Here is a 23,822-nt window from a genome sequence, read left to right as displayed (position 1 = left end):
AATTACCACTCATGGCACAAAAAAGGTTCTCATGGTGCCCTGCATCTCTGCCTAAAATCAAATTGTGCACCAAGTTCTTGTGTAATCAGCCAATGGCTGACAGGATGTTAGAGATATGCCACAGGGACCAGTGCTGGGATCTCAACGTTTTACAATTTATATAGATGACTTGGACGAAGGGACTAAAGGTATGGTTGCAAAATTTGCCGATGATTCGAAGATAGGTAGGAAACTAAAATGTGAAGAGGACGCAAGGAGCCTAAAAGGGACATAGATTGAGTGGGTAAAATGCTGGTAACAGAGTATGATGTGGGAAAATGTGAAATTGTCCATTTTGGCAGGAAGAATAAAAAAAATCTTACCTAAATAGTGAGAGATTGCAGAGCTTGGAGTTTCAGAGGGATCTGGGTATCCTAGCACATGAATCACTAAAAAACTAGTGTCCAGATACAGCAAGTAATTAGGAAAGTTAATATATTAGCATTTATTCTGAAGAGAATGGATTACAAACATTATGCTTCAGTTGCACAGGGCATTAGTGAGATGATGGCTGGAATATTTTGTACAGTATCAGTCTCCTTACTTAAGGAAAGATGTAAATGCGTTAGCAGTTCGGAGAAGACTTACTAGACTAATACCAGGAATAGGTTGGAGAGGTTGGGTCTGTATTGACTAGAATTTAGAAGAGCAAGAGGTCTCACGCCGAGGTCACAGGTTCAATCCCGGCTTTGGGTAAGTGTCCGTATGGAATTTGCACATTCTCCCCGTGTTTGCGTGGGCTTCGGCCCCACAACCCAAAGATGTGCAGGGTAGGTGGATTGACCACACTAAATTGCCCTTTAATTGGAAAAAATGAATTGGTACTCTAAATTTATTTTTTTTTTTATTTAAAAAAGAGCAAGAGGTGCCTTGATCAAAACCTTTCTGATCCCGAGGGGTATTGACAGGGTGCGTGTGGAGAGGGTGCTTCCTCTTGTCAAAGAATCTAGAACTAGGGGTCACCTTTTAAAAATAAGAGGTCCTTAATTTATGACTGAGATGAGGATAATTTTTTCTCAGGGTCGGGAGTCTCTGGAATGCTCTTTCACAAAAGGCAGTGGAAGCAGAGTCTTTGAATATTTTTTTTAAAGGCAGAGCTAGATAGATTCTTGATTAACAAGGGGCTGAATAGTTATTGAGGTAGGCAGGAATGTGGGGTTAAAGTTACAGTCAGATCAACCATGATCTTATGGAATGGAGAAGGCTCAAGAGGCCAAGTGGCCTCCTCCTAATTTGTATGGGAAGAGATTTCCTGGTCTATGTTATCTATGGCTTTCATAATCTTGTACATCTTTATCAAACCTTCCATCAATCTCTTTGCTCAAAGGTAAACAACCCCAGCCTTTCCAACTTAACCTTGTAATGGAAACTCTCATCCTTGGAACTATGCTGGTAAATCCCTTCTGCGCCCTCAAGGGGCTTAACATCTTTTCTACAGTGTGGTGACCAGAACTGGATGCAATACGTCAGTTGCAGCCTAACCAGAGCTTTGTGTAAATTCAGCTTAACTTCCCTGCTTTTGTACTCAGGCTGGGGAGGGATTTACCCACCAATCCGCCACATATTTTTCAGCAGCAGAGGAAGCCCCATTATCTACGGGTCTTGCCATTGTCAATGGGGTTTCCCTCGTCGCCGGAATGGAACCGGAACATCCCGCCAGCTTGAACAGCCAATACATCCAACCCAATATCTAAATTTATGAAGCGCAAGATGCCACGTTAACTATTATCACGATATATCCTGTCACTTTCAAAGATTGATGCTCAAGAACTCTTAGGTCTGTGTTCCTGGACATTTTTTTTGTAAGAATTGAGATATCAAATCTATATTGCCTTTTTCCATCCCTCTGCCACATTACATCACACTTGTGTTAAACTCCCATCTGCCACTTGTCTGCCCATTCTGCTAGCCTACGCATGTCCTGTTGCAGGCAATTTATCATCCTTACTGTTTGCCACTTTTCCAAGCTTGGCATGTAGTAAATTTTGAAATTTGACTTCATATTCCCACGGTCCAAGACGTTAGGGCTGGTTGAGCAGAGAGCTAAATCGATGGCTTTGCAAGCAGACCAAGGTAGGCCAGCAGCACGGTTCAATTCCCGTACCAGCCTTCCCGAACAGGCGCTGGAATGTGGTGACTAGGGACTTTTCACAGTAACTTGATTTGAAGCATACTTGTGACAATAAGCGATTTTCATTTAATTTATATAATCGCAAAAAAGGCGGTCCTAGAACTGACTCGAGGAATACCACTCCAGTCCGAAAATCTTCTTCAAAAATTAATCAAGCATGATTTGCCTTTTACAAATCTTAGCTAGCTCCCCTTCACCTTGGTACCAGGGAGGTAACACAACATTTGGGACTCAGGAGACGGTAATAGGGATGCCTGTCTGTTGCCCTAGCTATGGAATTTCTTATAACAAGTTAATTTGTGCTTTGCTCGTCCCTCAATGACAGTCCCTTGTCCATTGATACCAAGACCTGGGCTGCACTTCAAGAGGGTATTGTAAATCCCAACAGCAGCAATATGTTGAGTACCTGCTTCAGAGTGACAAAACCCCAAAAGTTCCTGGGGGTTACCATGGATCAGAAACTGAACAGGACTAACCATAATAAAGGATTTTATGATCTATGATGATGACATCACAATAGGCAAGACCAATTATAATATGATGGAATTTACCAGTTACTAGTATCTGAAACTTAAATAAAATCAATTACAAGGGTACAAAGTCAGAGTTGGCTAAAGTGGTCAACAGGTTAAAAGGAAAGACAGTAAAAGAAGCAGTGGCAAACATTTAAGTAGATATTTTGTAACTGCCAAAGATATATTCCATTGAGAAAGAGATTCCACCAGGCGAATGCACCAACTGCGGCTTACTAAAGAAGCTAAGGGTGATAACGAACTGATAGAAAAGGCTCACAATGTTGCTATGCTTAATGGTAGGCCAGATTTTAGAAACTAGTAAAGCATAACTAAAAAATAAAGTGGGAGAAATTGGAGTACGAGGGAAAACAAGGAAAAAATATTTTTTTTAAACAGTAAAAGCTTTTACAAGTACATAAAGAAGAGGAGCAATAATGTGCGAGTTCCTTCAGAGTTGAGACCGGGGAATTAACAATGGGAAACAAGGAAATGGAAAGGCTTCGAGCAAATATTCTGTCTTCACAATAAGAGAGTCAAAGCACCCCAAGAATAGACGAAAATGGAGACAAAACAGAGGGACAAACTTAAAACAATCACTATTACGAGAGAAAAAGTAATAGGAAAATTGAAACTTAAGGCTCATGAGATCCCTGGGCTGAGGACCTCCAGTGACAGGGAATGCTGATCAGAGACACGCAAGGTGGCTCTCCTCCAAAGAACTAGAAAATAGGTACTTCCAATTGAAATTAGCACGCAAAAATCGGACAAAAACATCCCCACCGAGCGAGTGACTCAGTGGACCTAAAAGGGGGGAGTTCTTCAGCCACACCAAGAGAAGGAGACCAGTAACCTCCCCGCCCCCAGGAGGATGGATGGAAGAAGTTTCTCATGAAAGAGCTGAAGGAGCTAAAAGACAAAATGAAAGTCGAAATAAAGGCAGCAGTAACTGAAGCGCTGGCCACCATGCAGGTTCCATGCACCTCAGAGTGAAACCCCTGCACAATTCCACCCCCACCATGGCAAACATACAGACACCACCAGCTTTGAATACTTCCAGCTACACGGGGACACCAGGCAGGGATGCCCACTGACCCCGCTCCTACTGACCCTGGCAATTGAGCTGCTTGCAATCCCCCTCAGAATGGCGAAAAATTGGAAGGGGATCCAGAGAGCAGAGTTTCGCTCTATGCGGAAAACCTGCTCCTCTACATCTCGGACCAGCAAAGCAGCACGGAAGGGAACATGAAGCTACTGAAAGAGTTTGGAGCCTTCTCGGGCTACAACTCCACCGGAGAAAGAATTAAATCTGTTAGAAAATGCTTGAATCAATTATTAAACAAGTAGCAGGACATTTAGAGAATCAAAATTGTCAACCAGAGTCAGCATGGTTTTGTGAAAGGGTGCCTTTTTTAAAAAAAAGTTCCTTGAGGATGTAACAAGCAAATTGCATAAAAGAGAACTAGTAGATGTAATTGCAAGAGGAGAGGATGCTGGAAAAAAACTCAGCATCTGTAAAGAGGGAAAACAAAATTAAATGAGAGTCAGTTTGGCTCATCGTTAGATCTAAAGAGAGAGAGAGAATGTATTAGCTATTAAACTGCAGCCGAGAGAGATTGCAATAAGATGTAGCAACTTTTAGAACAAAAGGCCTGGTGTGGGAGGGAGGGGAGTTTGCATTGAGGCAACACACGTATGGGATATTTTTAAAAAAAGGTCACAGTCTAAAGTTAAGGATAATGGCCAGGCCGGCAGGAAAGTGATGTTCAGGTCACAATAAGATCAGCTACGATCTTACCGAATGACGGGGCAGGAGGAGAAATGGCCCACCCCTGCTCCTATTTCTTATGTTCTTATGGAAGAAAGGCAAGCAAAGTGCAGGAGTTATTTCTAACGGTTGATAATTGAAAACAGGAGATGTACTGCTCACATTTATGGAACATTGATCAGGCCAGAGTGCTCCATGCAGTTCCAGTGGTGTTGCGCGGCCCTGCACTGCGGGCGCGGGTCCACGCAAGCGTGCAGCGGCTGTTTCTGCGCTGATGCATGTGCGTGGTGGCTGTTTCTGCGCCAGTGTAGCGACTCAACAGGCCCCCGCGAAAGAATGTAGGCCAGCCCCCTAGATCGCGCGAGCCAGCCGATCAGTGGCCCTTGATCACGGGCCTGGACATCGTGGAGGGCCCCTGGAATCTGATCTCTCGCCTCCCCCCACCTCCCCCGAACAGGACAGCCACCGCGGTCACGGGTCCTAGCTCCCGCCGGGTGGTACCATATGTGAACCACAGCGGCGGAACTCGGCCGGTCGACCGTGGAGAATTGGTGCGGGGATCTCTTTCAACTGCCCCCAACCGGTGCCGCGTCGACTGCTGCCAATTCTCCGGTCGCCGGAGAATCGCGTCCCGGTGTTGGAGCGGTGTGCTGGGAATTATCGACATCAATGGCGATTCTCCGAACTGGCGCGGACTCAGAGAATCCCGGCCTTGGTCTCCAGGAAAATATTTATTGGAATGATACCAGAATTGAAAATCCCCCTCTGGAAATAATGAGCAGGCTTGGGTCATTTATTCTAGAAAAGAGAAGACTCAGGTGACTGTATAGAGGCCCTTCGTAGAGTGGCCTTAGGAGATGTTTCCACTGATCAGAACTCTACTTCATAAATAAAATAGTTACTAATAAATCCAACGTGGCATTCAGGAGAAACTGGTTTACAATAGAGTAGTTAGAACATGGAACCTGCTAACAAAGAGTAGCACTTGAGACAACCACCACGGATGTAAACAAGGGAAAGCTAGATAAACACAAAGGACAGAAGGATATATTACTGAGGTTAGATGAAGTAGTGCTGGAGGAAGCTTGCATGGAGCATAAACATCAGCATGGACCTGCTTGGCCAAATGAACTCTTTCTATTCTATAAATACTATGTAACAGAATAAGAATACATCAATGCCTTTTGTTGTTTCTCTACCCTCCTTTTCTTCGGCTTTACGCTCGCCTAAAAACTATTTGTCTAATGTCTTCCCAGTTCGGAAGAACAGTTATCATTCTGAAATATTAACTGTTTTCCTCTCTTTGCAACTGCTGCTCAATTTGAAAAATGGTCTCACTAGTGTGCTAAAAAAGCTGTCAGCCAAATTGCTTTTGAAATGCACGCAAGGTGCAAATTCAAGTCTGTACTTTAATTGCAGCAGTTTCAAGATCAATCTGTGCTCCCAGTCAGTTTACTATTTTCTGCACACACCCTAGTAATGTAGCTTCTTTAACTATGAATCAAGTGATGACCTTTAGTTGCTGGATATGGAGCATGATCTGGATATGGATATGAGCTGGTTTAGCTCACTGGGCTAAATCACTGGCTTTTAAAGAAGACCAAGCAGGCCAGCAGCACGGTTCGATTCCCGTACCAGCCTCCCCGGACAGGCGCCGGAATGTGGCGACTGGGGGCCTTTCACAGTAACTTCATTTGAAGCCTACTCGTGACAATAAACGATTTTCATTTTCATCTCTTGACGGGCTGTAGAAAAGGACAGCAAACATGCGTAATTCTTTGATGTCCTGACTGAAGGAAAAAAAGTGTTTTTAGATCAAAATTCTAAAGCTAAAGTGAGACGAGTATTACTTACCTAATTACATAATTATGCATTTTAACCCCAAGCAGCCTTGGTTTCTATCATCTTGACTGTTGAGTTTTATCATTCTGTACTGCCGAATCTCTCGTACCAGTGTGTAAAATGCATCTTCAACTCCCTATATCGTAAAAGAAAAACATTCCTTCAGGTATATGATGAAAGGCAACGAAAAGGAAAAGCATGTAAATATATTTTCCAAACATCAACATGGTTAGTCAAATTAACAATTTTTATTTCAATCTATAGAAATATTTGTATGGTAACTACAAAACATTAGCGATCTTTCAATCAATGGGTTCCATCATATCTCCTCGACCCTTTATGTAGAATGAGGAGGAGGAAAGTAACGTTTGTTTAAAAGGTTTTATTTAAAATATAACCCTGTTAGTAGAGGTTGTATATAGACACCCAAACCTTAGTGACGACATTGGGAAAGGCATTAAACAGGAAATTAGAGATGCATGCAATAAAGGAACATCTGTAATTATGGGTGATTTTAATCTGCATATAGATTTCAAATTACTTTAAAATAAATTTACAGTACCCAATTCATTTTTCCCCCCCCAATTAAGGGGCCATTTAGCGTGGCCAATCTCCCTACTCTGCATATCTTTGGGTTGTGGGAGTGAAACCCAGGCAAACATGGGGAGAATGTGCAAATTCCACACAGCCAGTAACCCGGGGCCGGGATCGAACCCCTACACCACCAAGCCGCCCCCAGGGGAAAATCAAATTAATCACAATACCGTAAAGGAGGAATTTTTGGAGCGTATACAGGATGGTTTTCTGGAGCAAAATGTTGAGGAACTAACTAGAGAAAAGGCCATCATATACAGGATATTGGGCAATGAGAAAGGAATCATTGTCAATCTAGTTGTATGAGACCCCCTGGTGATGAGCAACCATAACCTGATAGAGAGTGACATAGTTGAATCTGAGACTAGGTCCTGACTATTAATATTAATAAAGGAAACTATGGTGATATGAGGAACAAGTTGGTTATGATATATTAGGAAATTTACACTAGGGGATAACGATGGACAGGCAATGGCAAACATTAAAGGAGCACATGGGTGAATGGCAACAATCGGTTATTAGTGTCTGGCGCAAAAGTAAAACGGGAAAGATGGCCAAACCATGGCTTAAAAAGGGATTTAGAGATAGTATTAGATCCAAGATAGAAGCATTCAAATTGGTCAAGAAACACAGCAGACCCGAGGAACTTAACCTCCAAATTCCTAACCTTAGGAATTCTGCCATGTTGCTCACCCACACCCTGCTTTCAGCGGCTGAGGCCCACCAGCCCAACAAAATCCATTTCTGGGCTATTCGGGAGGCAAAGGCCAGCATATGCCGCCACCAACCCCGCCCCCCAGGTCTTCCAACACATCAAACATAGTCACCTCTGGACGCGGAATCCCCACACCCAGCACCTCTGACATCACGACTGGCACCCCTGCCAGAACCCCCTCAGTCTTGGAGACACCCAGAACATGTGGACAGGATTCGCTGGCTCCCTGAGCACTGCCCACAACTATCCTCCACCCCTGCAAAGAACCTGCTCATCCTCACCAGTCATGTGGGCTCAATGCATCACTTTAAACTAGGTGAGGCTTAACATCGCACGTGACGAGGACGCGTTCAGTTCCTTAGAAATATCCAACACCGTCCCCTCCCCAATAGCAGGTCATGCTGCCACACCATGAGGCGGCAGCGCCAGAAGGGACACCACCTCTCTCCTCATGAAAGCCCAAATCTGCAGGTACCTAAAACCATTCCCCTTGGGTAACTCAAAATTCCCCCAAGTCCTCCAGCCCCTCAAATTTGCCCCCATGAACAAGTCCCTGAAGTACTCAATCCCCACCTGCTGCCACCTCACTTCTGCCCCACCAGCACAAATCAATGGTTGTCACAGATCAGTGCCCACAAAGACATACCCTCCTACCCAAAGTGTTGCCTACACCACCCTCACACCCTTAATGTGAGCTTAATGCCGACATCACAGCACGGTAGCATGGTGGTTAGCATAAATGCTTCACAGCTCCAGGGTCCCAGGTTCGATTCCCGGCTGGGTCACTGTCTGTGCGGAGTCTGCACGTCCTCCCCGTGTGTGCGTGGGTTTCCTCCGGGTGCTCCGGTTTCCTCCCACAGTCCAAAGATGTGCTGGTTAGGTGGATTGGCCATGCAAAATTGCCCGTAGTGTCCTTAAAAAGTAAGGTTAAGAGGGGGGTTGTTGGGTTACGGGTATAGGATGGATACGTGGGTTTGAGTAGGGTGATCATTGCTCGGCACAACATTGAGGGCCAAGGGCCTGTTCTGTGCTGTACTGTTCTATGTTCTATCACCACTGGGCTCACAGGGTACCTGGCTGGCGAGAATGGCAAAAGCACCAACAACAAAGCCCTCAGACCCATTCCCCTCCACAACTAAATTAAACTAAAGAGCTGGTCATTGACTTCAGGAAGCAAAGTATCGTACCCACCCCTGTCTGCAACAATGGGGCGAGGTGGAGATGGTTGACAGCTTCAAATTCCTAAGTGTGCAAATCACCAAAAATCTGTCCTGGTCCACCCAGATCAATGCTACCACCAAGGTGCAGTGTCTGCACCTGTCCAGCCAACAACAATGGCAAAATATCCCACCTCTTAAAATCCACCTTCATCCCCTCCACCAATCGAGCCAAGTTCAATCTATGCAGCTGGGCCCAGCTTCGTGCCACTTGAATCCCCAATACCTGAAGCTCGCCCCCACCGCCCTAAATCGCAACTTCGCTCATCTTCTTTCTGCCCTCTGGCATTGATCAGGCATTGATCAGAAACACCTCACTCTTTCCCATGTTCAATTCATACCCCGAAAACTGGCCAAATTCCACCAAGATCTCCATAATCCCCAAATGGTGCCCATCGGGTCTGAAATCAAGGCATCTACAAATAGCGAGGCCCTATGTTCAGCACCCCCCGACAAATCCCTCGACAAATCCCTCGACGTCCATTGCCAACAGCTCTATTGTAAAGGCGAAAAGCATCGGGAAGAGTGGGCACCCCTGCCTCGTTCCGAACTCACTCGGTTCATCCACACACTCGCGTCCACACACACCGTACATTTTGTACAGCAGCCACCCAAACCCAAACCGCCCCAGCACCTCAAACAAATATGCCCACTCCACCGGATAAAAACCTTCTCCGTGTTCATCACCACCTCTACCACTACCTCCTTCCCCTTCGAGGGCATCACAATCACGTTAAGTAACCTCCGCACATTTGCCGACAACTGCAAACAACTTCGCAAAACACACCTGGTACTGCCCTATCACCCCAAACACACAGTCTTCAATCCACGATGCAAGCACCTTTCAACAATAACTTGGCATCATCATTCAATAACGATATCGGGCGGTACGACCCACACTGCCCCGAGTCCTTATCCTTCTTTAAAATCAGGGAGATGGAAGCCTGAGACAATGTAAGGGGGAGTTCCCCCTCTCCCTCATTATACATCCTCAACCGCAATTGCCCCAGCTCCTCCCCAAACATTTTATAAAACTCCACTGGGAACCCGCCCGGTCCGGGGGATCTTCCCTGCCTGCATCACACCCATGCCATCCATCACTTCCCTCAACCCAAGCGGGATCCCCAGGCCCTGAACCCACCCCTCCTCCATCTTGGGAAACTCCAACCATCTAGGAACCGCCACAACACCTCTTACCCAGTCAGGGGCTCTGACTCATATAGCCTCCTATATAAAGACTCAAATGCCCCATTCACCTCCTCCGGGTCCATCACCACCTTACCACTCTCGTCCCTCACTCGACCAATCTCCTTTGCTGCTCCTTGCTTCCTCAACTGATGGACCAGCGTCCAACTCGCCTTCTCCCCATACTCAAACTGCCCCTTTGGCCCTCGGCAACTGCCTCACCACCCTCCCTGTAGACTACCCCAAACTCCATCTGGAGCCTCTGACTTTCCTTCAGCAACCCCTCCTCCGGCGCAACCAAGCACATCCTGTCCACCATCAAAATCTCATAGAATTTGCAGTGCAGAAGGAGGCCATTCAGCCCATCGAGTCTGCACCGACTCTTGGAAAGAGCACCCTACCCAAGTCCACACCTCCACCCTATCCCCATAACCCAGCAACCCCACCCAACACTAAGTGTAATTTTGGCCACTAAGGGGCAATTTAGCACGGCCAATCCACCTAACGTGCACATCTTTGGACTGTGGGAGGAAACCAGAGCACCCGGAGGAAACCCACACACACACAGGGAGAATGTGCAGACTCCGCACAGACAGTGACCCAAGCCGGGAATTGAACCTGGGACCCTGGAGCTGTGAAACAATTGTGCTAACCATTATGCTACCGTGCTCCCAGCCTTGGCTTCTCCTCCCGTTCCACCCTCTCCCTGTGCGGCCAAATCAAAATAAACGCACTTCTAACTACAGCCTCAAGTGCCTCCCACAGCGTAGAGGCTGTGACGCCCCTCGTGTCGTTCAAATCCACACGACTGTTCGATTAGCAGCCTGCACCTGCTCTCACCCCCCTCATCCGCCAACAACCCCCTGTCTAGCCTCCACTGCAGCCTTTAGACCTCCACCTGAACCACCCGCAAATCTACTCACTGCAATGCGTGGTCAGAAACCACAATCGCCGAATCCAGAGAATCAGCTACACCTTGTCCATCATGAAGAAATCAATTTGTGAATGCACCTGGTGCACATGGGAGAAGTATGAAACCCCTTCGCCCTCAGCCATCCAAACCTCCATGGGTCCACCTCCGCCATGCATTCCATGAAGCCCTTCAGCTCCTATGCCACTGCTGACACTGCGACGACTTAAGACTCGACTCGACTGGTCTAGACGCGGATCCAGGACCATATTGAAATCACCTCGCCTAATCAACTGATGTGTCCAGGTCGGGAATCTTCCCCAAAACCCAACTCAAAATCTACGTCGTCCCAATTCGGAGCATAAACGTTTACTAGGACTACCGACATCCCTTCTAGCTTCCCACCGACCATCACGTACCTACCCCCCGGGTCGGCCACAATGTTCCCCAACTCAAACGCCACCCTCTTGTCAACCAACACCATCACCCCCCCACGTCTTCATATCGAGCCCCAACCATCCCTTCCTCAGCCTCATCTGATCCACCAACTTCAGTTGTGCCTCCTGTAAAAACACCACTTCCACCTTCAGACTCCGCAGATGCCTGAACACACGTAACTGTTTAACCGGCCCATTCAACCTTCGCATGTTCCACGTGACGAGACAGGTCTTGGGGGGGTTTGAACCCAGCCCTTCTCTTTGCTAACTCCACGCCCAGGAGTTCACTCCCTTCCTAGGTGTATTTCCTGGTCTGTCTCGCCCATTACAAGATATTTTTGTTTAAGAATCGATACAACCGCATCACCATCATCCTCAGGAGTCCCCCACCTGCGACGGCCTCCTCAAAGCCCTGTACACCCAATCCACCTTAAGGGGATAGTCAAAGGCCTCTTCCCCCATCAACTTCTCCAGCATCCTCGCCACATACTTTGTGGCCTCTGCTCCCTCGATGCCCTCAGGCATCCCAAAGATCCTCAGGTTCTGTCTCCTGGAGCAGTTCTCTTCTAACATCTCTCTCAGCCTCTTTTTTTGTGTGCGAAATCATCCCCAACTCAGTCTTCAACGAGGCCATCCGCTCCTCAGGCTCCCCCACCGCCTCCTCCACCTTCTGAATTTGAGCCTCCAATCTCTGCCCCACTTTCTCAATCGCAGCTCTGAGCTGCTCCATCACCGTTGTAAGGTCTGCCAAAGCCTCTTCTGCTGCTGGAATTTTCCATTGAAAGATTCCACCAGTTGCTCCGTCAACCCATGGGCAGCGCAGCTCCATTGCCCTCCTCCATCTTCACCTGTGGCTCACCACAAAAAACTTTCCTGTTCCAGCTGCTCTCTTTCTTGTGGCACTTATCCTCTGATTCATACACCAGATTCACCAGAGGAGTATCACCTTCCCTGGGCACTCGCATACTGTTTACACTCAGAGAAAACCCCTATAATCGGTGCAGAAGGACCAACAAAATCCACCTTGAGCGCGAGTCACCAAATGCGTGACCACTCACTCCATGGCCGCCACCGGATGTTGGATGTTACCACCTTCTTGCTCTTGAGGGAGTGCAGAGAAGGTTCACCAGACTGCTGCCTGGGATGGCAGGACTGATTTATGAGGAGAAATCGAGTCAGTTATATAGTTCATGGCTTTGTATTTGGGCACATTCTTATGGATTTGCCAAATTCCAGTAAAATTCTCAACTCTCATTCCAGTCAAGCATATTGTTAAAGAACATTTGTCAGGGCTTTCCTGATGTCTCAGGTAGCGAGGTTATCATTTAAACTACCCATGTTTAAATCAAGTAATCCTTTAAATTGGTTAAATAGCACTAACACGTTATAGTTAATTACCAAGTCAATCACAAAACACAAGTACAATGTGTTAAATGTTACGGCTATTTCAGCCAGAGACAGGTGCTCAGTGAGTAGTTCACACCTCGTGCGGGTGCAATTACATTCATGTTAACTATTCCTAAAGCATCAGGTTTAATAAGTAAACAACCTCTTAACGTCCAGGGCAGATAATCTCTGCTGTATTAGTCACCCCAATCTCTCCAAATCCACTTCATCTGGAATCGAAGCATTTCCAAGAGCTTTGAAAAACTCTTTTTTCAAATTTTAGATTAATCATAAGGGGTTGAAATGTTACAGATGGAGGGGATAAATAATCCAATTAAAAAAGCATTCAAATCCTTTCATCACCCATGTGCCCTCCACAATGTTCTGGGGGATGTAATGTACAACTGAGATATACAGGTCAGAAGTTTCAAATTTAATTTCAATCTCCACTGGAAGCTTTTGTTGGTGTTAACATGCCTGTATTCAGAGGCAAGGGAAGAAGAAGGGGAATTTAAAAAAGGTCCACTCTGGTCAAACTCCTAATCACTACCCCATTTCCCTTGCTGGCAGAATGAACAATATGTAAACGTTTGAGAGAGCAAGACCAGTCAGCTCAGCTGAACAGCCAGCACAACCTCGATTCAAACATGACATCTATTCACAGTTGCGAGTTTGTGCCATTGGTCTTCATGTCACTAAACAAGCTACAAGTCTTTGTGCACAAGGGAAGGACTCCCCACAAGTCAGTGGGATCAGCAGTGGAGAATTTGCTTCCTTTTCTCCTGGCACTCTGCCTCATTTAAAAGGCCTTTGGACTATGACACAGCTTGATAGACAAGTTGTTTCCATATTCAACAATTAGTAGCAAGCTCCTCCCAGTCTTGTCAACGTTTCATGAAGATCTTCAGAGTGTCTTTATAGCATTTCTTTCTCTATTCCAGAACACTGTCCATTTGGACCTGGTGGGAGAGACACTTTTTAACCATCTGGATAATTTTGCAGGAATTTTGTAGAGCTGGCTTCAAGATATTTGTTCGATGATCCTCCCATGAATTCGGAGGACACGGTGAGGGCATTGCTGACAGAATTTCTCTACCGCTTTTTTATGTGTCTCCAGTACATAGTCCAGGTCTCAAGGTAGTACACAGTACGCGAGTGTGGTGATGCCACTTGTCTAGGAAACAGACGTTTGCTGACTTGGAGGTCTTTATTGTTAAGCACTCACTGCCTTAGTTTGTAAAAGGCTAAGAAGGCACTGCTGTTCCAGTGTTGGATCCCCTCATGGTGGCCTTCTGAGAGAAGGAGTGCCAAGGTATGGAAGCGCTCATCGTATTACAGAGTGACTCCCTCAACATATATGGAAGGTGAACTATTTGACTGACAGGTCTGAGTTGATATAAAAAGTTTTATTTTGGCAACACTAAAGAACAGGCCAATTTCACTGTTTGCAGAATTAAGAGATCAAGGATGCTTGCAAATCTGTTGCACTTTGTGGATGGATCATGCATGTCTATGGTGGCCAGTTTCATTCCTGCATGAAGGGTGAGGTTAAGTTTTCCATCTATGCAGTGTGGAATACTCACACCAGAGGTCAGTTGATCTTTGATATGATGAATAGCCATTATAGGGCGATTGTAAATAGTGTGGAGGCTTGTTTATCACTGGACCAGATTTTGAACAGGATTGTTTCAGATCAAACACTCAAGATAGCTGCAGTTACATCAACATAAAGCAGTTGCCGGATTGCAATGAAGTTTCTTAGACGTACTCCAGAGATCTGGAGTACAACCCATAATAGCCTGGCTATTTACAGAGTCAAATACTTTGGTCAGGTCGATGAATGCAATGATGGTGTTCTCCGAATGGACTTCTCTGGCAACGATGATCATGTCAGATGTTCCACTGGAAGGTCTAAAGCCACACTGCGTCTCTGGACGGATTTCCTCAGCCACGGGAAATAGGTGATTCAGGAGGATGTGCACCAGGGTCTTCCTTATGAAATACCTCGATAGATTTAACAGCACGATTTATCTCCCTTCTTCAAGGTAGTTCCAATTGTCGCAGTCTGATGTCAGGGAGGCGGGGTTGTGGAGCTCTCTTTTGTCTTCTCAAATGCTTAGAAAGAGTGCATGGAGTCTTGATGTGAGCTAAGGTCAATCAGTTTTGAAGACTTCAGCTGGAATATCATCAAGGCTGCAGCCTGTTTTTTTTCTTTTTCCTTTAATTGCGAGATGCTTGTTACAATTCTCGCATCAGTGGTTCACATGAAATCTCCCACAGGGTACATATGAACATAATTAGAAGCCATGTGGATCCTTGAGCCAGATGATAAGATCATGGCTGATCCGATTGTGGCCTCCACTTTCCTGTCCACTACCTATAACTTTTGACTTCTTTGTCAATCAAGAATCCAACTAATGCAGCCTTAAAATTATTCATAGACCCTGCCTCCACTGATCTCTGCACTCTGGGAAAGAGAATTTCGCAGATGAATGACACTCGAGAAAAGATTTCTCCTCATCGCCATCTAAAATGAGACCCCCTTTATTTTAAATCTCTGCCCCCTAGTTCTATTCTGGCCCACAAAGGGAAAGCATCCTTTTGGCATCCACCCAGGAAGTTATATGTTTCAATAAGATCACCGTTCATTGTTCTAAATGCCAATGGATACAGTCCCAACGTGTCCAAACTTTCCTCATGAGACAACCCCTTTCATCCCAGGGATCAGTCGAGTGAACCTTCACAGCACTGCTTCTAACGCAACATACAAGGAGACCAAAACCTTACACAGTGGTCCAGATGTGATCTCAATCAACTTCAGCCAGAAAACTTCCATACATTTTAATTCCATTGCCATTTCAATAAATGACAATGCACCATGTCTGCATGCTACCTTTTTGCAATTCATGTATCAGGACACCCAGATCCCTCTGTACCCAAATCAATGTCCACTTAAATAATATGCTGCGCTTCTATTCTTCTTCTTAATGTTTACAGGCCCTGTAACAGTATTACATAGTAGGATACTTTATACATTAAGGAATAATGAGGGCTTGTAAGAAAGATGCCCCAATAATAATGATCGACTTTAATCTTCAAAATGAAAGGACAAATCAAATTGGGGACGGTAGCCTGGAGGATGAGTTCATAAATTGTATGTGGGATGGTTTTTAAGAAAAAACATTCTGGAACCAACCTGGGACCAGGCCATTTTTGACCTGGTAATGTGTAATAAGACAGGATTAATTAGACATCGGATAATAAAGTAGGGTTTTTCAAACTGGCAGTCGTAACCCACGGGTGGTGGCAGGGGGTCAAGGAGCAATCAGTCGCAATGTTTCAGATCATGGGATATGCCCAATGGCAGTGACTGGCAAGAATGCCTACAACTGGCTTTCAAGTTGAGACACAGTGATGTCACGCGTCTTGTGACACGTGTCTCCCTGCTTGGAGCGCAAAATCCCGGAGAAGAGATTCTTCCATTTTGTAACTGCCAGCAAGCAAGCATCAGGACTGTGAAGAATTGGAGGTGTGTCATTTTCTAATAAAAAAGACAGGGCCAGAGGCACAGACAGGTCGGGATCTCACAACTGATACTGCTGGAAACAGCTGTTCAGAAGAGTCCACAGCAGGACAAAGCATTGCTGGTGTAAGCTGTATACAGAGCTCCAGAGCCTCTGGTGAACAACCATTAAGAAACTGAAATCAGAATCAAAGCAGTAAAAAGATGATTTGAAGTATGGCTTTGTTAAGTGTGCCAATGTAAATCAGGATGCAAAGCTTGTACGTGCTATACACAGTGAAGTACCGACAAATGAGATTTGGATGTTAACTATATCTTACCTCACAGACATTTTTTCAATTCTAAACAAACTGAACCTCAAATTGCAAGGGATGATGATTGCTTTCGGCACTATGAGGAAATAGATGCTTTCCAAAAGTCACTGAAAGTTTGGCAAGTGTGAGCACAAAGCCAAATACTATTTTACCACACTGCTACGACACATCAAAGAAAACAATGTTACTAAGGGAACTGTCAATTGACTGAAAAGCCTTATTCAGTCGCATCGGGCTGCACTGATGAACAGTTTTTGTCGCTATCTTCCAGTGAAGTTTCAGATTTTGAAAGCGAAGAGGTGGATGAAAAATCCTTTAGGTCAATTAGCTGACTCCAAATGAAGAGAATGAACTTCTGCGCCTCACCTGTGATAGCACACTAAAAACATGCCACAAGTTCATGAGGCTGTCAGCATTCTGGTGTAGCATGAGGCATATCCAGTGCCGATTAAAACAAGCAACGTTTTGTTGCTATTGCCCTTCACAACACCTATATGTGCGAAGTTGGAATTTCCGCCCTCACAAAGATGGGGACAGTACAAAGGAACCGGCTGAACTCTGCACTTGATATGCGCATTGCCCTCTCCTCCTGTGAACCGGATTGGAGTGAGATCATGAAGACCGAACAGGCTCACCTGTCGCATTAAAGGTAAGTGAAAATGGTGGGTCGCAACATTGGTCAGCATGGGTCACGAACGCCGGCCGGCTGGTAAAAGTGGGCCCTGGGAACCAAAATTTGAAAAACACTGTGGTAAATGATCCTCCAGACAAGACCAATCATAACACGATAGAGAGAGAAATGTGGGTCCATGACAAGATTCTTGAAATTAAATTATCTTAGAATTAAATATACAAGGTGAATATATCAAAGTGATAAACGAGTTAAAAAGCAATGGCAGAGGAGCAGTATCAAACGTTTATGGAGGTTATTTCATAACAAAGATATAGTCCATTGAGAAAGACTCCACCAGGCGGAAGCACTATCCGTGGCTTACCAAGGAAGGCAAGGTGGTAACGAATTGAAAGAAAAGACACACAATGTTGCAAAGTTTAGTGTTAGGCCAGATTGGGCAAGTTTTTAAAAAACCCAGCAAAATCACGACAAAAAAAGTGGGAGAAATTGCAGTACCAGGGAAAACTAGGAAAAATATATTTTTAAAAAAGAGTAAAAGTTTTTACAAGTATATAAAAAGGGTAGCGACAGGGAGTGTTGGTCCAATAGAGAGACTAAGGAATTAATAATAGAAAACAAGGAAACGGCAGACATTAAGCAAGTATTTTGTATCTGTCTTCACAAGAAGCTCAAAGCATCCCAAAGATAACAGAAAATCAGGAGAATCAAAGGGACAAACTTTTTTTTAAATGACCATTACGAGAGAAAAAGTAATAGGACAATTAGTGCTACTCATTGCTCACAAGTCTGTGAGTAAAGTTGGAGGACTTGGAGGCCGACGGAGTACTTTGCCAAGATTTTGGCGGAACTGATGAGGATGAGAGAAGAACCCTCTCGTATGAACTAGACTGGGCTCATTAGTGGCAGAGGCCTAAACCGAAATTGAATGATCCGCCAAGGGCAGTGATCACCTGTATTCACAGGTATCACAAGAAGGAGGAGGTCTTGAGCTGGGCGAAGCAGAAGCGGGACGTGCAGTGGGTTGGTGCTGTTGTTCGTATTTACCAGGACGTGTCAGTGGAACTGGCAAAGAGGCAAGCGGCATTCGGCTGAGTGAAGATTGTACAACAGGAGGGTGTGGTTTGGAGTGGTGTATCCAGCAAAGTTGAGGGTAAACTACAACTCCAGAGACTTCTATTTTGAGACGGTGGAGGTGTTTCTGAAGCCAGAAGGCTTCGGGGAGAAGTGAAGAATGGTACTGAGGGGTGTTGTGGACTGTGGAAGGGGAGTTGGGAGAGTTTACATATGCAGTTTTGACTTTTTCATGCTGCTATAGAGGTCAAGTTTTTTTGTTGTTCTTTGTAGCGACAGCTTTTTCTGAGATGTGCAATGTTTGTTTGTTTTCCTGGGACTGGGTGGGAGAAGAGGGAGGGAGGGCCTGGGCAGGGGTCCCCGCAGTAGCAAGTTTTAGTCGACTAGTCAACGGAGGTGTGGTGGGGAGGGGCTGTGGTCATTGGAGCCTGGTGAGTAGGTTTCGATGGGCCTAGAAGGTACGAAAGTGGGGGGATGGGGGGATGCTGCAGGAAACTCACTCGAGAATCAAGTGAGGCTTAGAAAGGGCTGGGTTAGTCAGATCTTTCACTCGAGTTTTGATGGCAGGACGTGGGGTGTAGCGGTCCTGGTTGATAGTGGGGAGACACTGAAACTTGATGAAGGAACCAAGGTTGATCCGTTCCCGGCAGCGAAGGCGTTGGCTGGACTTCGAGGAAATGGAGGAGTAAAACCTTGGAGGTTTTTGCACCCAGGGGAGCGGGAGTATTTGTTTTCTCTTTGGTTCAGAAGGTCTATTTGTGGATAGTTTTTTGTAGTGGGGAAGGCGCTGTTGGCCTGGGTCAAGGGGTCGGAATATTCGGCAATTGTGATATCGGATCATGCGCTGCATTGGGTGAACATGGTGCTGGAGAAGGGGGTAGCGCAGAGGCCGGGGTGGAGATTAGATGTGGGGCTGTTGGGGGACCGAGGGTTTTGTGATAAGATTGGGAAAGTAATTGAGGAATATGTGGGGTTTCATTGTACGGGGTAGGTTTCACAGGCAGTGGTATGGGAGTCTTTGAAGGCGATAGTGAGGGGGGGGGGGGGGGGGGGGGGGGGGGGGGAGGTGATATCATTTAAGGCAAAGGTGGACAAAGAGGAGAGGGTGGAGCGGCAAAGGTTAATAGACGAGATGTTGAAGGTAGACAGGAGGTATGCAGAGCATGTGGAACCAGCACTTATGGAAAAGAGAAAGGAGTTGCAGGTAAGCTTTGATCGGCTGTCTACAAAGGAAGGTGCTGCGCCAATTGAGGCGGGCGAGGGGAGCAGTCTATGAGTATGGGGAGAAGGCAAGGCGCTTGCTGATAGGCCAACATAGGCGGGAGGGGAAATTGTTCAGGTGCGGGATAGGACAGGGAGGTTGGCGGTGGCCTTGGACCAGATTAATAGGGTGTTTGAGGAGTTTCATGAGAGGTTGTATAGGTCAGAGCCACGAGGGGAGGATCGGGAGATGCAGGAATTCCTGGATGGTTTGGAATACCAGAGGTTGGGGGAGGAGATAAAGGAAGCAATTGGGAGGTTGCAGTTGGTGAAGGTAGTAGGGCCGGATGGGTTTCCGGTGGAGTACTATAAGAATTTTATGGATAAGGTGGCACCACTGATAGTGGGGATGTTTGATGGAGCAATAGGGAAGGGGGTGCTGCCACAGAATTTGGGGCAGGCATCGATCTCCTTGTTGTTCAAGAAGGATAAGGATCCGATAGAGAGTGGGTCGGATAGGCCCATATCACTCTTGAATGTGGAAGCGGGTAGGTTGGAGGAGTGCCTTCCGAAGGTGATAGGGGAAAATCAGACAGGATTTGTGAAAGGGAGGCAGCTCTTTTTGAATATTAAACGGGTATTGAATGGTAGTTACGGCACCGGCGGAGGGGTGGGTCAGAGATGGTAGTAGAACGGCGAGAAAGCGCTTGGCGGGTAGAGTGGGGAATTCGATGGCTGTTTGGGATTGGGCCATGATTTGTGGAGTGGATACAATTACTATACAGGAAGCCAAGGGTGAGTGTCTGCACGAATAGTTTGAGAGTTCAGAGTATTTTTGTTCTGCACCGAAGGACGAGGCAGGATGTCCGATCTCCCCCTGTTGTTTGCGCTTGCGATGAGGCTTGGCCACTGCATCGAGGAGTTCGGCGATTGGGAATGGGATAATGCAAAGGGAGATGGAGGGGGACACATAGGGGATCATTTTTACGCAGACGATTTGTTATTGTACATGTCAGGACCGAGTGGTTGATGGGAAGTATACTGGATCTGCTCCAAGTGGTCCTTTTTCGGACATAGCTACATTTGGACAAAATGTGAATATTTTATGGTGTCCTGACCGGGGGTGGCAGCAGTTGTGGGGGGCCTGCCATTCCTTGGGGTGGGTGACCCACTTTAGATACCTGGCAGATGGCACTGGGTTATAAACATTACTAGTTGGTCGGGAGGTGTAAAAGCAGAATTAGCAAGGTGGGATGGTCTTCCCTTTTCGTTGGCGGGTCGGGTCCAGGCAATTCAGATGAATGTGTTGCCGTGGTTTTTGTTTATTTTCCAGCGCCTGCCGATCTTTTGTGCCAAAGGCGTTTTTTTAAGGAAGTGGAGGGGGATGATACCCGTTGTATTGGGGGGTGGGGAAGAGAGAGAAAGAGGAGACCAGGGGGGGAAATGGAGAAGAGGGGTGGTGTCAGCAATTTATGGAGTGATTTTGGAGGAGGACAAGGTATCTTTGGAGGGGATTAAGGCGAAGTGGGAGGAAAGAGTTGGGGATGAGGGCATGGAGGAGAAGTTGTGGTGAGGTGCTCCAGAGGGTGAATGCCTCACTTCGTGCGCGAGGTTTGGGCTGATACAGTTGAAGGGTGGGTATAGAGCCAACCCCATGATGAGGATGAGCAGATTCTTTGAGGGGTGGAGGATGTTTGTGAACGCTGTGGGAGGAGTTCTCGCGAATCACTTTCATATGTTTTGGGGTGTCCCGAAACTGGAGGGTTATTGGAGGGAGGTCTTCTGGGTAATCTCCAAGGTGGTGCACGTGACGCTTGAACCAGGTCCTCTAGCAGCTTTATTCATGGTGTTGGATCAGCCAGGGTGTGGAGGGGAGTGTGGAGGCGATGTCTTAGTCTTCGCGTCGCTGATCGCCCCGAAGGAGGGCCCTGTTGGGGTGGAGGTCCACCTTGGCATGGCAGGGGGACATGTGGAGTTTTTAATGCTTGAGAAAGTGAAGTTAGAGTTGAGGGGAAGGATGGAAGAGTTCTACAACTCTTGAGCTTTGTTCATCATGCATTTTCTAGAATCGGATGGCATTGAACATTAGCGGGGGAATTTGGAATCTATAGGTTATTGGTGATCATGTATGAGATGATGGTGGATTCTAGATTCTTATTTAAAATGTTGGGAGATGTTGCCAGGGGATTGCCATGGTATTTGTTGATTATTTGTGGTGGGTGTAAATTTGATGAAAATGTGAAAATGGAGAATAAAAATATATTTTTTTTAAAGCTCCAACTGGGAAAGGTACCAAATAGTGCACAGTGCCAGGAAGGAGTCAGCACCTTACACAATGTGGCCAAAAATTGGAGGTGAGAAAACAACCCAACAAAAACGCTGGTGTTCACGAACTACTAGACAAGTATCGGTTTGCTCGTTTACTCAAGTTTAATAATGGAAATTCCAGGCCTGTACAGACTGATCCAGTCTACGGAATAAGCAAGACGACACAAACAGGTTTGTCTTACATTAAAGTTGCTTGTTAGAAACATCTGTGAAGAATCTATAGATTGAGAAACATGTTTTTATTTGAACTGGAAGATCTCTACATGAGAAGACTGGAGAAAGTGGTCAAAGTAAGGTTTTGTGATTTTCAACCCAGATCTTAAAAACGAGGAGGAGAAAAGATTGGGGGAAGGCGAAGAATTCCAGTTTTGAGATTGTGTCAAGGAGAATGTGTTAGAATCTAACAAGGGGGCAAGTACGAGAAGGAGTGTGTACATATAGGGAATCATTGATAACTTCAAACTTTAATGAGGGAACTATTTATAAAGCTGAGAACGAATAATCACTCTTTTAAAGAAATAATTTGACCTTATGGTTATTGCTGCTGTGCCATGTTTGGGGTATGTGGGAGATACTTTGAAGTTTAGCACCCTTGATCCTTGCCAAGCTGCACACAGACATCAAATGGTGTGGGTAGATGAACCAGTGTCCCACAACTCTCACCTACAACTCCAAGTAGCTTATTGTGCACACTGGCAGTCATACTCCAGGAATTGTGCAAAACCAAATGAGGGGCCCATCAGATTTGGTGGGTATGGTCTCGGGATGCAATCCCTTCTAATGTACACAAAGACTGGGGATGGGGGGAAAGAGGAAGAATATCCTAAAAAGATAGTTGGACAATGGCTCAGAAAGCAGAGATCAGAAAGTTGTGACACACACCCAAAGGCACAGTCATGACACTTAGTAAGGCAATGTGGATAATCATCTGTGAAGGGTCTGGGACCTTACACAGTACAAGTCTTATAGCTAGTCATGGAAAGTCATAGTCAAAGAATAGGAGCTACAGAAGAGGTTGGGGCCCCTGTAACCAATTCTGTTGTAAATAGTGACAGGGAAGAAGCCCTTGCCCAATTAAGTAAACAAATTTATGAAAAAGTTGACCTAAACTCACAACAGAGGTCCAGCTCCTTGGCCCATTATACGCAAAGAAGAGATAAATATAAGAACTTCATATCAGGTGGAAAAGCTCGATCACTGCTTAGAGGTAACAAATAGATACTGCCACTGACTTACTAGGACTTAAGTTAGAACTTGGTCAGATGGAAAGAAAAGTAACATGTTTTATTCTCAGGAGGCGAGAAACATGGAACGGAACAAAACAGAAAATACTGGACAATTTCAGCAGGTTTGACAGCATTTGTGGTGAGAGAAGCGAGCTAATGTTTCGAGTCTGGATGACTATGACAAAGCCGGGGAGAGAACTGGAAAATAGAGTCAGATTTATACAGTTGTGGGGGCGGGGGGGGGTGGAGCTGGATTAGGGGCCAGCGATAGGAGGAGAGTGACAGAGAAGGTAGGAATCCTAATAAACATTAAGGACACAAGAGATCAGTTTAAGGTTTACTGGCCAATCTCAAGAGTAATGATTAAGATCAAGAAAAGCATTTTTGATCAAGCTATCCACACAAGGCTTATATTCGATACAAGATCACAGTGAGCAGGAACAGAGGCGTTTTATGGTGAATCCTGAAGTGTTATGATCACACATGCCTAAATTGCCCGTAGTGTCCCTAATAAATGTAAGGTTAAGGGGGGGGTTGTTGGGTTACGGGTATAGGGTGGATACGTGGGTTTGAGTAGGGTGATCATGGCTCGGCACAACATTGAGGGCCCGAAGCGGCCTGTTCTGTGCGGTACTGTTCTCTGTTCTATGTTCTATGATCAAGTTAAAATCAATTGATGTGGTAATTGTAGGTGGTGATTTAAATACTAAAATCAGTGAAGGGACATCAGTAACATATCTCAAGTCAATATGGTCTCAGATCGAGAAATGAACAAGACACACTGACACAA

At 45.8% G+C, this 23,822-nt stretch overlaps 1 protein-coding gene across 3 annotated transcripts in view; it reads right to left on the bottom strand.

Annotated features, from left to right (window-relative positions):
• nras (NRAS proto-oncogene, GTPase) overlaps nt 1-23,822 on the bottom strand; it is a 72,681-nt gene that overhangs the window by 6,078 nt on the left and 42,781 nt on the right. For all 3 annotated transcript variants that reach the window (XM_038819287.1, XM_038819285.1, XM_038819286.1), the window contains exon 5: nt 6,305-6,428. In XM_038819287.1, coding sequence (XP_038675215.1) covers nt 6,309-6,428 — 120 coding nt within the window. In that variant the 3' untranslated portion in view covers nt 6,305-6,308. The remainder of the gene's footprint in view (nt 1-6,304; nt 6,429-23,822) is intronic.

Source organism: Scyliorhinus canicula, chromosome 15, assembly GCF_902713615.1.
Source record: "Scyliorhinus canicula chromosome 15, sScyCan1.1, whole genome shotgun sequence".
Lineage (NCBI taxonomy): Eukaryota > Metazoa > Chordata > Chondrichthyes > Carcharhiniformes > Scyliorhinidae > Scyliorhinus > Scyliorhinus canicula.
The sequence above is the reverse complement of the archived record's forward strand: the minus strand, read 5'-3'. Positions and strand labels throughout refer to the sequence as shown.